The sequence below is a fragment of the Oratosquilla oratoria genome, chromosome 41 (assembly GCF_046742065.1).
Source record: "Oratosquilla oratoria isolate Oo_2021 chromosome 41, ASM4674206v1, whole genome shotgun sequence".
Taxonomy (NCBI): Eukaryota; Metazoa; Arthropoda; class Malacostraca; order Stomatopoda; family Squillidae; genus Oratosquilla; species Oratosquilla oratoria.
In genome coordinates, this window is record NC_134817.1 from 13,102,638 (window position 1) to 13,116,481 (window position 13,844).

Below are 13,844 nucleotides of genomic sequence, written 5' to 3' on the forward strand. Positions count from 1 at the left end.
GTTTTATTAATCGACAGAGTTCATGTAGTCATAAGGATACATATACCTATCAGTTTCCCACAATGCCCCAACATAAATGAAAATAAGTTTGTTTATCTTTCGTGCGAAGTTTTTTACTTGTGTTTACATTGTCGTTCTTGAGGCCAAATTAAAGAAAACTGACAATCAGTCTTTGCTGTTATAGAAAACGTGGATTTTATTACACAGATATTAGAATTCATATGGAGAATGGTTATATTTTGATTTATTTATGTTGTGATAATAATTGTTATTGTCCACATTTATGTCATATTATTATAGTATAGATGTGTGTGTGCGCACGCGAGTTATGGCCTTGGATCACGTACTGGGCTCTTGACCAATAGTTATTACCATCCCAAATGAGGCCTTGTGTCCAGTGAGGAGAGCAGAGCACTTCGTTGTCATAATAGGGACTTTGAGTAGTTTCAGATAAAGATACGAGGATCCACCTCATGTCTGACAATAGAATTTTGCTCCAAAACAAAAGTGCATTTCGTAGATTTTTTTAGTCAAAAATTTATATGTTATTATATATATATATATATGTGTGTGTGCTGTGTCTTGCTGCATTGCGTCTGACCCAGGGCAGTAGGCGGGATACAGGGATGACCCGTCATCCATGATGAGCTAAGATGAGGGGGGGAGACGGTGGTGGTAGTGGCGGATCCAGAGAGGGGACTGAAGTTCCCCTCCCCCCCAAAAAAAATTAATTGTAGAGGAAGAGAATTCTCTACCTGCCATTTGTACACCGGTACATAACAGAAAGCAGTATTGCAGTGGCAGAAAAATATTGAACTTATCATTGAGGGTAAATTTGTAAAATATAAGATTAATTATTACTTTTGCCCGATATTCTGAAAAAATTAGAACATATACTTCAATTTATATTAAAAATCATCGTATTTGTGCTACAGAATACATCATTCTCTTTAAAAGCGTCATCTATATTTACAAAATTCAGGTTAGGCTACCTTCCTGGTAAGGGGGAGGACGAAAGACCATGGTATATAGATATATTTCATTTTATCTTTATTTATTTTTAAAGCTCAAGCCGAGGAGGGTCCTTACGTGGAAGGATACTTTTCAGATTATTTAAATAATTTGCCGCAATGAAATATACACAGCGGGCTTTTACAAATATATATATATATATATAATATTGAAAAATTTGTGAGTGCTCGCGCGCAGCCGCTTCCCGTTCTCTCTTGTTGCCAGTGTTGCCATTTGGCGAGCCCCATATTTACGACCTTTGTATATGAGCAAAGACACAGATCACGGGGCGCAGGGCAAAGGAACAAAATAAAGAAATAAAAAATAAAATTAAATATTTTACATTTAACCAAAGACAATTACTAAATATTTTAAGAACATTGAATTAATCATAGTTAAATTGACGAAGATATGTTCATAATCTTGCTCACGAATTAAAATATAGTCGTGTGGCATTTGCCAAACAATAAATGAGATTTGAATGTTTTGTTTACATCGGTGTAAAAAACAAAAACGGAACGATGGTAAATTACAGTGTTCTGTGATAAATTTTCTTTTTATTCCATCAGTTTCCATAGTGATACACAACTCGTCTCGCGTATGTACACAACGCATATATGTACATGTTGACACATACGCACATATGTATATGTACACATGTACATGTACACACACATGTACATGTTCACATATGTACATGTTGACACATACGCACATGTGTTCATGTACACCTGTGCACACATGTACACCATACACGTGCACAATACATACCCATACAATTAGGTAAATTCACACACACGCACACATTTGGTGACGCGGTTGGTAGTCTCCAACTGTCACTACGGCGGTCCGGGTTCGAATCCTGCCCAGGGCTGAAATAATTTCAGTATCGCTGCGTTTCGAGTCGTTACTCCAACTCTCGTGGGCGGGGAGTTGGGTGTGCGTGTAAGGTCACAGCATTACCCATAGATCGGTCATACAAGCTCTGAGCTCCCTTCCAGGAGGGAAATAGCTGTTGGTCACGAGTCCAACACGTGATCCAAAGGCCATGGTGAATACACACACACACGGCTTGCTGATATGGTTAGTGTTGTGGTCTCGCGTCATAGTCCCTAGATCGCGCCTCGCTTGAATTACGAAAGCTTTAGAATAATACAAACCGTTGCTAACCCACTTGAGCAATGGAGGTGTGTGTGTGTGTGTGTGTGCTGTAACTCGCCAGTCTTGGATCACATGCAGGACTCGTGATCATTACGAATGAGAGTAATCCTGTGACCTTGGAACCAGCGATACCAGCAGGACGGACGTCAGATGGAATCGTCTCCCCCTGCCGCCCGTATTTAAAACCCGTCACCTCCATCTGGTGCAGCCCCGATGGGCTGGCACTCTTATCTCTGGCGACCCGTGGCATAGATGTGTGTGTGTGTGACCTTATTCCATCTCATTGCTCAAAGGGGGACAGTAACTTCCTACAGCTACTAGTTTTTTATAATGAATCAAATCAATTATCAATTGCGTCGTGCTCCTCATTAGAATTTTTCTTTTTTCTTTTTATTTTGTGTGCAGATCCTGGGAACGGGTCCTACTCGCCCCACAGCACGGTCAACGGGACGCCCTCGCCGCCCGCCCTGGCCTCCCCCAATGCCGCCCTCCCTCACGCCCTGGACGCTGCCAGGGACTCCCAGAGATACGTAGCCAAGGTGAGTCGTTTTGGGGGAAGAAAAAATGTCGACATTTCGCCAGATTTTTTTTTTTTTTTCTTCGCTTTATTTTTTTTTAACATTGCATTTTGTCTTTTATCTATTTTACTTTCTCTTTATTTGCCTCTTTTTTCCCCGTTTTCTTTCATATTTATTCTTATTGTTATTTTATTCTAATTTGTTTTGCGGGGTTGGCGTTGTCAGAGAAGATATTTCGGAGCTTTTGAAGAATAGGAGTCCCAATTTTGCTGCTTTTGAAGAATATTCTTCAAAAGCTCCGAAATTTCTATTCCGTGAGAACCTTTTTCAGAAGAAAATCAGCGATGGAGGAAGTATGCGATTGTATAAATTCGTATATACATGTTAACACACACCGTTTCCTAGTGTGGTGGATAGCATCGAGGTGTTGCAACGACAAAGACGCGAGAACGATCCTCGTTCAGGATTTGTAGGTATTATCACTACAAACCGTTACTGTCCCCCTTGAGGACAGACATACGTATTAACTATGGTTCATCTTCCTAACATGGCAATTGCTATCGTCTCGTCTTTACGCTGATTTACTGCTCCGTTTTAATTGGCCCATCGGAGATGACGTCATCGGTGACGTCACGGGACATTCGTTTAATGTGCGTCGGGTTAACCCGGAAGCGATGGAGTAACTATTCTTTCCTCTGTAGACGGTACTGTTAAAATCTAACTTAATTTTTATTCTATTTCTACTCCTGTGACGTCATTGTTAAAAAATAACTTAATTTTGAACAAATATCAATTCATGTGACGACATTGGAGATGCAGCAAGGCCTGAAATTTTGTAAAATCGAAGTAATGTGAATCGGTCTAAAAATAAATAAAGAATAAAATCTCATGTATATTTACTTGCAGCATTCATTATTTTAATGGACGTTTCCGATGACGCGCGTCACGCTATGCATCAATTCGTGGGGAACTGACCACGGCGGTCCCCGCAACACACTCAAATGGAAGCTCGCGGGGCACTTGTTGACTCGCGCCATTGGCCTCCCAGCAGTGGTGGATTGGTGAGGCGAAACAGGAGATCCACCAAACCGCCTCGCTCATGTCACAGAAGTCTCAGCTCCACTGGTGTCGTGAGGACGTTATTCAAATAATAGAACTTTACAAGGATAACTTGTACCTGTGGCCAGTGAAACATCATTTGTACAAAGATGAGCTCTGATGAACTGAGTAGCGCGCGGGAATGAGTCACCGTTTGAACACAGGCGCGCACCCTTCACTCCCGTGCTAAGATGAAAAAAAAAAAAACGAAATCTTTTAAATTAAGACCAAGATCCAGAAATAAATTTTCGATAGACAAGATTGAATGTCTGTGTCCTGGAAGTTATTTGATTGTTGTAAATGGCTTACAGTCATGAAACTTACTGTTCCCATCAAAACGCGCCCCATTGCTGTCGATGTCTGCAGCTAAATCAATTCATACTAAGTCAACTTGCGCACATGGAATTGATTTGTGTGAAAAGGATAGAAACGGAGTGAAATAATTTTTATGTCTGGCCTGGTCCTGTGGCTGGGTTTTGAAGTCAGACTGTGAAGCAATTTCATTGGTAAATGTACAAAACAAATTAGTAAAACATATCCACTGTGTGACTGTTGCCATATAGACAATCTTCACGAAACAGACGATTGTCTACTTTTCCATCTCGGGTCATTTGTTTTAAATTCATAATTATAAGTAATTGAGAAATGTGTAGAATTTGTCTGAAATTGTATCAGGGTATATATTAATAAAAAATATATATATATTTCACAGGTGCGGCGATTTCTAGCAACGCTTCATCAGTTTGCAATTGATATATCTCCAGAAGTTGGAGAACGTGTTCGGCACCTCGTACTCAGTTTATTGGTGAGTTTTGAAGTTCATTTTCCATTGTAACACCCACATGAATTAAATGAGGATTTAACGTACAGTTGACAAGACTTCCATGTACTACACGAAGTTATGATTTGTGGCTTTGGTATATGACAGGGGTATGCAGTTTTTATTTTTATTATTATTATTTTTCTTCACTGCATAATCTGTTCATTTCACAATTATATACAAGCCCAATCATAGTATTTTTACTTCATCTATATTTACCCAAGCAGGTGGACTATACAGAAATCTTGCCAACTGTAATTATTCTGTTGTGTTGAGAAACTTGGATACATAGATTGTTAATTCATATTTTCCCTCATCAGAGTGGTGCAGTTGGGGTTGAGGATTTCCATGCTTCACTGCAGGACCTTACCCACTTTCCCCTGCGTCCATTTGTCTTACCGTTCCTCCGTTCTCATTTGCCACTTCTGCACAGAGAACTTCATGCCCATGCACGGAGATCCAATATGGTGAGTAATTTGCTTTGTGTTATACAGTCACCAAGTTCATGTATTTTTTATCTTTTACATATTTATTCAAGAACTAAGTAAGCCAAGTTTGTAATCACAAATTTACATCTAATTTTAAGAACAAATGTATGTACACAACAACAATTTCATTCCAACCAATTTTAAATGAACAACATCTTGTTAGAGTACAAGCATTTAGTGAATTACAGAATATGTAAATGTGCAGAAGGGTATAAACTGGAGAAGACATGCTCAATGAATGCAAAATATGAGAAAAAATATGTTAGGCAAAAATATGTCAAGTCTCAGAATTTCATCTGATCATCTCTAATTACCAAAGGCTAAATCCCATTAAATCATCTCTTATTAAAAATAAGATCATATCTTTTCATTGCCTACAAAGATGCTTGCACATCCTGATCACAAAAAAAAGCGATTTCTCAACTGAAAAATCACTACCTTGACAAGCAAGAATCATATTGGTATGTCTGGATTCAGGCCTCCACCACAGACTCAAATTCTCTCAGATGCAATTACCACACAGAAGAGCACCTCATCACACAATACCCTACTCTCCCAATCCAAACAACAACACATCACTTCCTTGAGTGACATGTGGGTCAATCTGGTGGCTGTTGCCGCTTACCTGAGGGGGCTATGGGTCTCCTGCAAGAAGGGCCTGTGGCAACAGATGGATTGATTGATCTTATATTGACACTAATATTCTTGACATTCACAGACTCTGACGCAGTACCTTAGTCTCCATGAATCTACGGTTCTTGAGTCCAGTCCTTCGACGGGGAGTGGAGAGGCCATGGATATTTTCTCTTCGGATGTCTCTACATCTGGCAAGAGGAAACTTGGACATGGAGAAAGGTATGATAAATAAAATAGTAGTTTATTTTAACCTGGTGGAGGCTTACTAAAAAAATGATAATAAAAAATAATAATATTGGCCCTTGGGCTAAGTTGTTAAATTCACACATTAGAAAAAAGAAATAGATAAATTATGAAAATTACAAACCAGCTATTCAGCATGAGTAGCAAAGCAAATCTCTCCCAGGTTCAGATAAATTGAGTATGAAGTGAAGTGAAAAAATGGAATAAATAGATAAAGATAATTTATGACAAAAGCAGTCCCATTAATGCAGGTCAGGTTTGTTTGAACAAAACACAGGTTTCCTGGAAATAAAGTTTGAAGTTACCATTTTCTAGACAGCAAATGTAGCTTTAAAATAAGTGTATACTTATTTTACCTATGTTTGTGGATATTGAACCTGTTATACATTCCAGCTTTTCACATAACTATCTTCTGCCCTCACCAAATCCCATTCTAATTGTCAGGTTCAATGATATCTTCCACCTTTCCCCATTTTATATATACATACACAAAATCACAATTATTTACATACCATCCACTACATCAACACCTGAATGTTACAAACACCAACTCCAATCACTCAGTGGCTTAACAAACCACAACATATTGGACAGTGACATAAATGCACATTACCCCATCTACACACAGTAGATCAATCAATCCATTGCACCGGTTATCTCTTGCAGGAGAGCCACAGCTCCCAGGAAACTGGCCACAATTATCAGTTCATCTCAAAAGTCATTCAGTAAAGAGATTTCATGTTATCTGGAAAGGGGAAGTAGTGGGCAATACAGTATAAGGTGCTCAGTGTTTTCCTGATGTTCTGTCAATCTCCTTCAAGAGAAATCCAAGGTTGATTGATGGATCGCTTATTCAAAGTAAAACAATGCGAGAACTAATTTTTTTTTCTTTCTTCTTCTTTTCTGCAGTAATTACTATGAAAATGGAGAAACGGAAACGAGTGGAGGATCAACACCACCACCCAACAAGAGATGTGTCGGTGTATTTTCACCACCTTACCATGCTGTCGGAGTCAGTCCAGACCCTTCCCCCCTGCGGGAGACACGGCCCCCAAACCCTCCAGATGACGAATGGAAAAACATACATGTGGTAAATAGTACCTCCACTTCAATATATTATTCTATTATGCACCCATATTGCAGTTTAGAGATTTTTTCTAGCTAATGCCAGATGAATTTAATTTGCTTAGATAATTTTGGGCAGATGGTTCAGGTCATGTCTTGCTGTTGCACTTTATTCAGCCAAGGGAGAAATGACTAAAAACAAGTTAAATTAATTTGTGATGTGACCGACATTGAGATCTATCTGGAGTGTGCAGTAATAACACTTTTTTCAACATGTAGATCACCTTTAGTTAATGTAGCTGTAAATACCCCATTCCTCCAGGTATCCTTCTTCAACTCAAAAGTGTGGTTTTATGTACTCAAGGTCCCAACACTATTAGCTTCTTTATGACCAATGTACTCATTAATGTTGCTATACAGCATTCTTCAAGTATTAATACCATAATTCTGATTTAAAAGATGACACAAATATCCTCTTCAAGAAGAGGGGTAAAAGCCATACACTCTGAACCACACATACATACATATACCAAAGGCTTTTTCCCTCTACACGGGGGGGTAGCCGAAAAGAAAAAGGCATAGAAACCACTCCCACCCATTCCATTTCCTATATATTTCACTCCCCTCCACCCTCCTCCCTCCCTCCCATCTTGGTACATACCTGAAAAAAATGTAAAAGGGAATAGTAGCTTATCTGTGCACTGGGTACTGATGCATTATATAAAAAAATGGATTTCCACTATATTTAATCAAGAGACAGGACTACAGTTTATCATTGTTGCACACAGTATTTCCTCTTCTGAGTGTTTATACCACTTACTAGTGGTATTTTCTTAACCAGACTAGAGTCATATTGTATAGTTGAATGTTTCCTTGCAGGCAAATGAGGATTTGTGCTTTGTTAGGTTAAATGTACATCAATTTATTCCTACATCCACAAATGCATGTCTTAATTATTATTATTATACTGTATACCCAATGAAGCATTTTAGTTAAGAAACAGTATTATAAATATAATAATAACTATTAATCACATGGATATACTACATTGTTGTCATCTTTTTTCCTTCCTGCTATATACTATTTTCCTTCTTCTTAGTTCTTCATTGTTAATGTTGCAGATGCTTACCTGCATCCTAAGTATGGTAGAGAAGACACGCCGTGCACTCACGATGCTTGAACAGCGTCGAGATGATGGTCCTGCTCCTTCCCGCACCCCAACTTCGCTGTCCACCTCCATAGATGCCCGGGGAGCAAGCAGTAGCACAAGCAACAGCAGTGGCAGCAGGTCCTCTGGAGACTATGATGCAGACGTACGGAAGCATGCGGCAGAATTAGTGGCCCATGCCATCAGAACGACAGAGGACCGAGTGGCAGAAGTCAAACGTAAAGCAGGTGGGTGATGTATGGCTTTAAATCTTGATGTCATCATAGGACTAACTAGTAGAAGTCAAATATGAAACAGGTCGATGATGTATAGATGTTGATGATCTAATATAAGTAAAGTTAGTCTTATTTAAGTCATGAAAGATATTTCAGTGGAAAGGGAAATTGAGCTGATTTCTTCACTAAAAAGGGGGTTCATATGAATGAAATAGCCTGATAGTGGCCTGAATAAAAAAAGAAAGTGTCATCTGGTATGGAAGGGGTTGATAGGATGTAATCTCTTTGCCAAGTTGGTGCCATAGAGAAAAGAGGGAGGGAGAGGTAGTGAATGGGAGTGGAATATGTGGGGATGAAATGGGTGAGAGTGGATTTATGCCTTTGTCTTTTGCTACCTCCTTTATAAAGGGGAAAAAGCCATTGGTATATGTATGTATGTAAGTATGTGCCACGGAGAGGAAAATAAAAGTAGCTTGACAGTAACCAGAATGAAGGGAAAATTGCTGTCCAGAACAGAAGGTGAAAGTTGTACATCCAAAACAGCTGAAAGGTAGTTCAATGTATGCAATAGCAAACTTTAAAAAGCACTACCAAACTGATCCTCCAATCACAATTATATTTTCTTGATTGCAGAAGAGGCTCTTGCAGAAGTAAAACGTGCAGCTGTAGCTGAAGTTCAGCGAGCTGTCAGTTTAGCAGAAGCACGTGCACAGGAAGCTGTAGCCGCTGAAAGGGCAAGGCTTGAGGCTCTTCTACGGGAGGTCGGGGCATCTCGAAAAGATGTGCCACTACCCCCACAGACTCACGGAGTCTCAGCAGATGCTCATTTAGAACCTCCACAGGTAAATTTCTTCAGAGACAAGACAATGAAAAGATGACTTATTCCTGCCATGAAATTGTAAAACTGTACTCATAGTAGCTCACAAAACAAGTTTTTATGGCTTCAGTGTATACACTACAGTACTTCATGTCAAACTGTTGTTACTGGTTTAAATGTGACATGTCTTCTGTCTTTGGCATCAGTATTCCATTAGGGTTGCCTAGTTTTTATGGCTTAAGGTCAAGAAATATGTGTGGGAGTGTCATACAAGGATTTTCCATGAAAAAATATCAGAAGTGAGTCATTTATAATATACCCTGAGGGGCCACATTAATGACAATCCCCTCAATGAGTGAGGTGTCTCAGGCACTGTCAGTCATAATAGTAGGATCCTTCATAGGATGTTCACTGACATAATTATATGCTCTGTCATGCCTACTGATATGACCTGATTAGCAGGTTTTATGTTTCCTATGTTATTTTAAGGAAGCTTGCTGGCTGAGCGGGTTAGGGCATCATTACTTGTGATGAAGGTCGAGGGGATGGCGGTTCGAATCCTGCCACCGGCGAAGTTGAACCAAGGGCATGGTTCATTAAATTCCATGCTACAAAGTCCTCTGTGAGGGGCACTGTCCTAGTCTTCAGATAGGGGGGAGTTTGTGACATTAAACCATATCATATCATCATCATGTTATTCTATGGTTGTGTTGTAAGCTGGTTCCATATATGATGATTAGCAAGTCCAGTGAATACACTGCAATATAAAAAAAAAATGCTTCATTTGGTTCATGTTGAATCTCCTTGTCAGCTCTTCCTCCTGTGGTTCATCATTCTGGCTTCAAGAGGTCCCACAGACTTATGATGTGTCTTCATGCCTATTTGCTTTGGTTCCTGATAACTATACGTTACTAGTGATAACAGATGACTCAGTATATCATCCATTGGCTTTAATTATTTCTTTCTTGATCCTATGTCACTAACTAATTCAGTCCATCAAAACTTGTATCTTGTTCTGATGAGAACAAGGACACTTTGTGATACTTGAATTTCTATTGTTCCACTTATTTGTCATTTCTGTATGATAAATTAGTTAGGGAAGGAGTAATTCCCTGGACAGTGGGCAAATTGCTTTAATACTTTACAAATCCACAAAAGATTTTTTATCACTCACTCATACTTCTGGTGTCAATATGCCACCCTAGTTGGAAAATTTTGTTTAGGTCTCATTCATATATAAATATCTGCTACTCAAAGTGCAAGAGGCTCCATGCCACAGAGCACACTAAAAATGAAACCATTGTACTTGCATATCTGATCTATTTGCTTCCAGACTACGTCTACTCTGAGGTGGTTCATATGTCCTCTTTTGCTTGTTACAGGCCTGCTGGAACTGTGGCCGCAAAGCCCACGAGACATGCAGTGGCTGCAATGTTGCACGATATTGTGGCTCCTTCTGTCAACACAAGGACTGGGACAGTCACCACAAAGTTTGCAATCCAACTCTCGCAAAGACGGCCAAGTCAGCCAAGTTCCTCAAGGCGTCTGACAGTGCACCAGGGAAAGTGGAGTGAAGAGGTGGTCACGGGGGGAAGGTGTCTGTGGTGATAATACCAAAGACTTTGTAATGCAGGTTTCATCTGGCAACTAACTCTCTCATGCTGGGGAATTATCCGGAAGCTCTTTGGGAAAGGTCTTATCAAGATTCAAAATGCAGAACCAATCTTACTTGTCCCACTGCATCACATGGACCTTACATTACAAGAACAAGATCATCAAAGTGAAGAGAAATGCTCTAAGATGTTAGTTTTCTTATAAAAGCTCTCCAGGTAAATTAAACATTTATAGCAACTTTTCCAATAACATTGGCCTTTATGATGACAAACACTTGTACAGGGAACCCTAACTTAAAGAAATGTTTCAAGTGAAGGCACATTGCGGTGATGCTCTCCTATGGCAAAGAAACTAGGATTGTCGAATGTTATGAAGATCATGCTGTTATCCTGCATGATGTAAACTTGCAAAGAATAAGACCATCATGCTGCAGATAAAATTATAATAGAGAATCGAAACACACTGGATGTAGAATCATGACCCTGCTCAGTTCCACTAAAGGATCGAGTTGGAAAGGTTCCCCTTGCCGTCTCTACAGCTCATGAAGAGGTCATCATTGCTACTGTGAACACTTGGCACTAATATTTCTAAGAACACCTTTGCTCTTGTGATCACAGATTTCACCCTGGTGAGTTGGATGTAGCTTTTTCCATGCTTACGTTCCAGTAAACATTGTAATTATGATAGAAGGCACCCTCATCACTGCTGCAAAAGACAATAATTACCAAGATGATTGGTACTACACCTTCCATCTTCAGCCTGACAGTCTCTGTGTACTTTCCACACAGTATAGATACTTTGTGCCACCAGTGTGTTATTCGTGATAAAATTGTTCAACACTCAACAGTGTCAGCAAAGGCCGAAATATGTAGTGTGTATTATGTTCCAATAACCACTAATTTGGGAAATGAGTTATATGTGTTTTCCATTCACAGCCTTCAATCAGTGAAGAAAAGAGAAAATAATTCATCTATGTGCAGCAATACAGTAACAAGGAAAACAAGATAACATAGTTGACTGTACACAACCACCCTGTGAAAAGGTGAAATTGTATTGTTTATGTGCACCCACTAGTGATGAGAAACCCAATCTGAGAACTGTATCTGTGAGTACAAGACAAGTGTTTGTGACAGGAAGAGGTTCATGAAATTGAGAATAACCCGTTTCCATGAATGATCACTGCCAAAAGAGACAATATCGAGCACACGAAGGCCCTGTGGACACATGACAAATTGCAAATTAATCTTTAATCAAACATAGGGCAACCACAGAAGTTCTGTACTATGCCCAGCGAAGCTCAAAATACTGTTTTAGTTGATCTGTCAGTACAAGTGTGTAGCAGCTGCAGAAGAGGATTAACCTCACCTGCTTCAACACAATCCAGTTTATTAAGCTCCTGTTTTATATCTGCTATGAAGTCACTCCGTGTTAGTTATATGCAACCCTTCTTGATATCTTTATCATATCACACCCTATATCGTCCTGGAATGGACACTATTTTCATTCAGCCTCTTCTAGTAACTGCATCCTTTGACCCTGTCTCTTTGACTTTTTCCACTAAAGATTTCCAGCACGTGATCTTTCTCTCTTAAATTAATTTCTCTATTCACTTGGATTATCAAAGTCATTTTATAAGTAGAATGACTTTTATGGGTAAATTCATTATTGGAACAAAGAGTTAAATGATTTGATCTAACATGCTTTATGTTTTGAAAGCTTATGTTAATATCAGACATGAACCAAAGCAGACAAACAGTGAGATTCCTAGATCGAGGAAATTAAATTAGGTCATCTCTTTACCTGAGGTAAATTAGAAACCCATTTTAAGGGCCCAAGCCATTCCTATATATGAAAAAACTTGCCAAAGTATAGTTCTTAAGACCTTAACCAAGATTACCAGAGGGATTAACAGAATGACCCAGAGTCGTCAGATTAACAGAACGACCCAAAGTCGTCCCACAAGTGCCAATGAAATCCTGCAAATCCTCCTGCACCTTGGGGGAACAGCTGGTATTGATGCAATACCACCATTGTTTGTAAAGGCACAGATCAGAACATACCAAAGAGTATAGCTGTAGTAGTTTGAAGGAGGGAAAGCCTATTGTAGGAAGGAGTCCAGAGCTCTCACAAAATGGACGGGCACACGATGTTATGTCTGTACCGCCCTCCTGAGCTCTATAGAACATCCAGGTAATAAATTAGTATTGTTTTGCACTGTATTTCATTATCCATTATTGTAATTATTATATATATGCCAAAAGCCTTTTTCTTCCTTACAAAGGGAATGGCCAACCATCATTACAACTCTGAAGATGTGCGTGAATATGCAATTAGAAAAGACATGTCATGAGAAATAGGTGTAATTGGACCGGTGCCAAGATAGGAAGGAGGGAGGGGAGTGGAATATATGGGAAATGAAATGGGTGGGAGTGATTTCTATGCCTTTTTCTTTTTGGCTACCCCCTGTGTAAGAGGGAAAAAGCCTTTGGTATATGTATGTAGAAAGAGTAATGAAGATATTAAAAATGTGAGTCACCAAGAGTATATGAAGCACCAGGTGAGATAATGAAAAGAGCAGAAGCTTGGGTGTTATTTTCAGATGCGCTGAAAGAACTGAAAAGATAAAAGAAGAAGGTATATATGGTGCTAAGTTCTGAAAATAAGGTAGACAAAGCAAATACAAGATTTACATACCTGCGACACTGCTTCTGACCCAGTGCAGTGGACAGGGTGCAGGGATGACCCATCATCTAGGAGGTGCTAAGATGGGAGGGAGGGTGGAGGGGTGTGGAGTGTTTTCGGGGATGAAATGGGTGGGAATGTTTTTGTGCCTTGTCCTTTTTGGCTACCCCCCTGGTAAGGGGGAAAGGAGCCTTGGTATATGTATGTATGTATGTATGTACATAGGATCAGTACTGTAAACATACAGATGAAGAGCAGTAGGTCTGATGAGAAAGGTCAAGAAGGAAATAGTAAGAGAGGTTAGGGAT

The 13,844-nt window shown here is 39.5% G+C and overlaps 1 protein-coding gene across 1 annotated transcript in view; it reads left to right on the forward strand.

Annotated features, from left to right (window-relative positions):
- Positions 1–13,065, forward strand: part of nvy (CBFA2/RUNX1 partner transcriptional co-repressor nervy) — a 36,881-nt gene extending 23,816 nt beyond the window's left edge. The window contains exons 3-10 of the mRNA XM_076178036.1: positions 2,578–2,711; positions 4,501–4,593; positions 4,929–5,075; positions 5,815–5,951; positions 6,885–7,065; positions 8,162–8,435; positions 9,057–9,265; positions 10,623–13,065. Of these exons, the coding sequence (XP_076034151.1) occupies positions 2,578–2,711; positions 4,501–4,593; positions 4,929–5,075; positions 5,815–5,951; positions 6,885–7,065; positions 8,162–8,435; positions 9,057–9,265; positions 10,623–10,814 (1,367 nt within the window). The 3' untranslated portion in view covers positions 10,815–13,065. The remainder of the gene's footprint in view (positions 1–2,577; positions 2,712–4,500; positions 4,594–4,928; positions 5,076–5,814; positions 5,952–6,884; positions 7,066–8,161; positions 8,436–9,056; positions 9,266–10,622) is intronic.
- Positions 13,066–13,844: the final 779 nt, after the last annotated feature.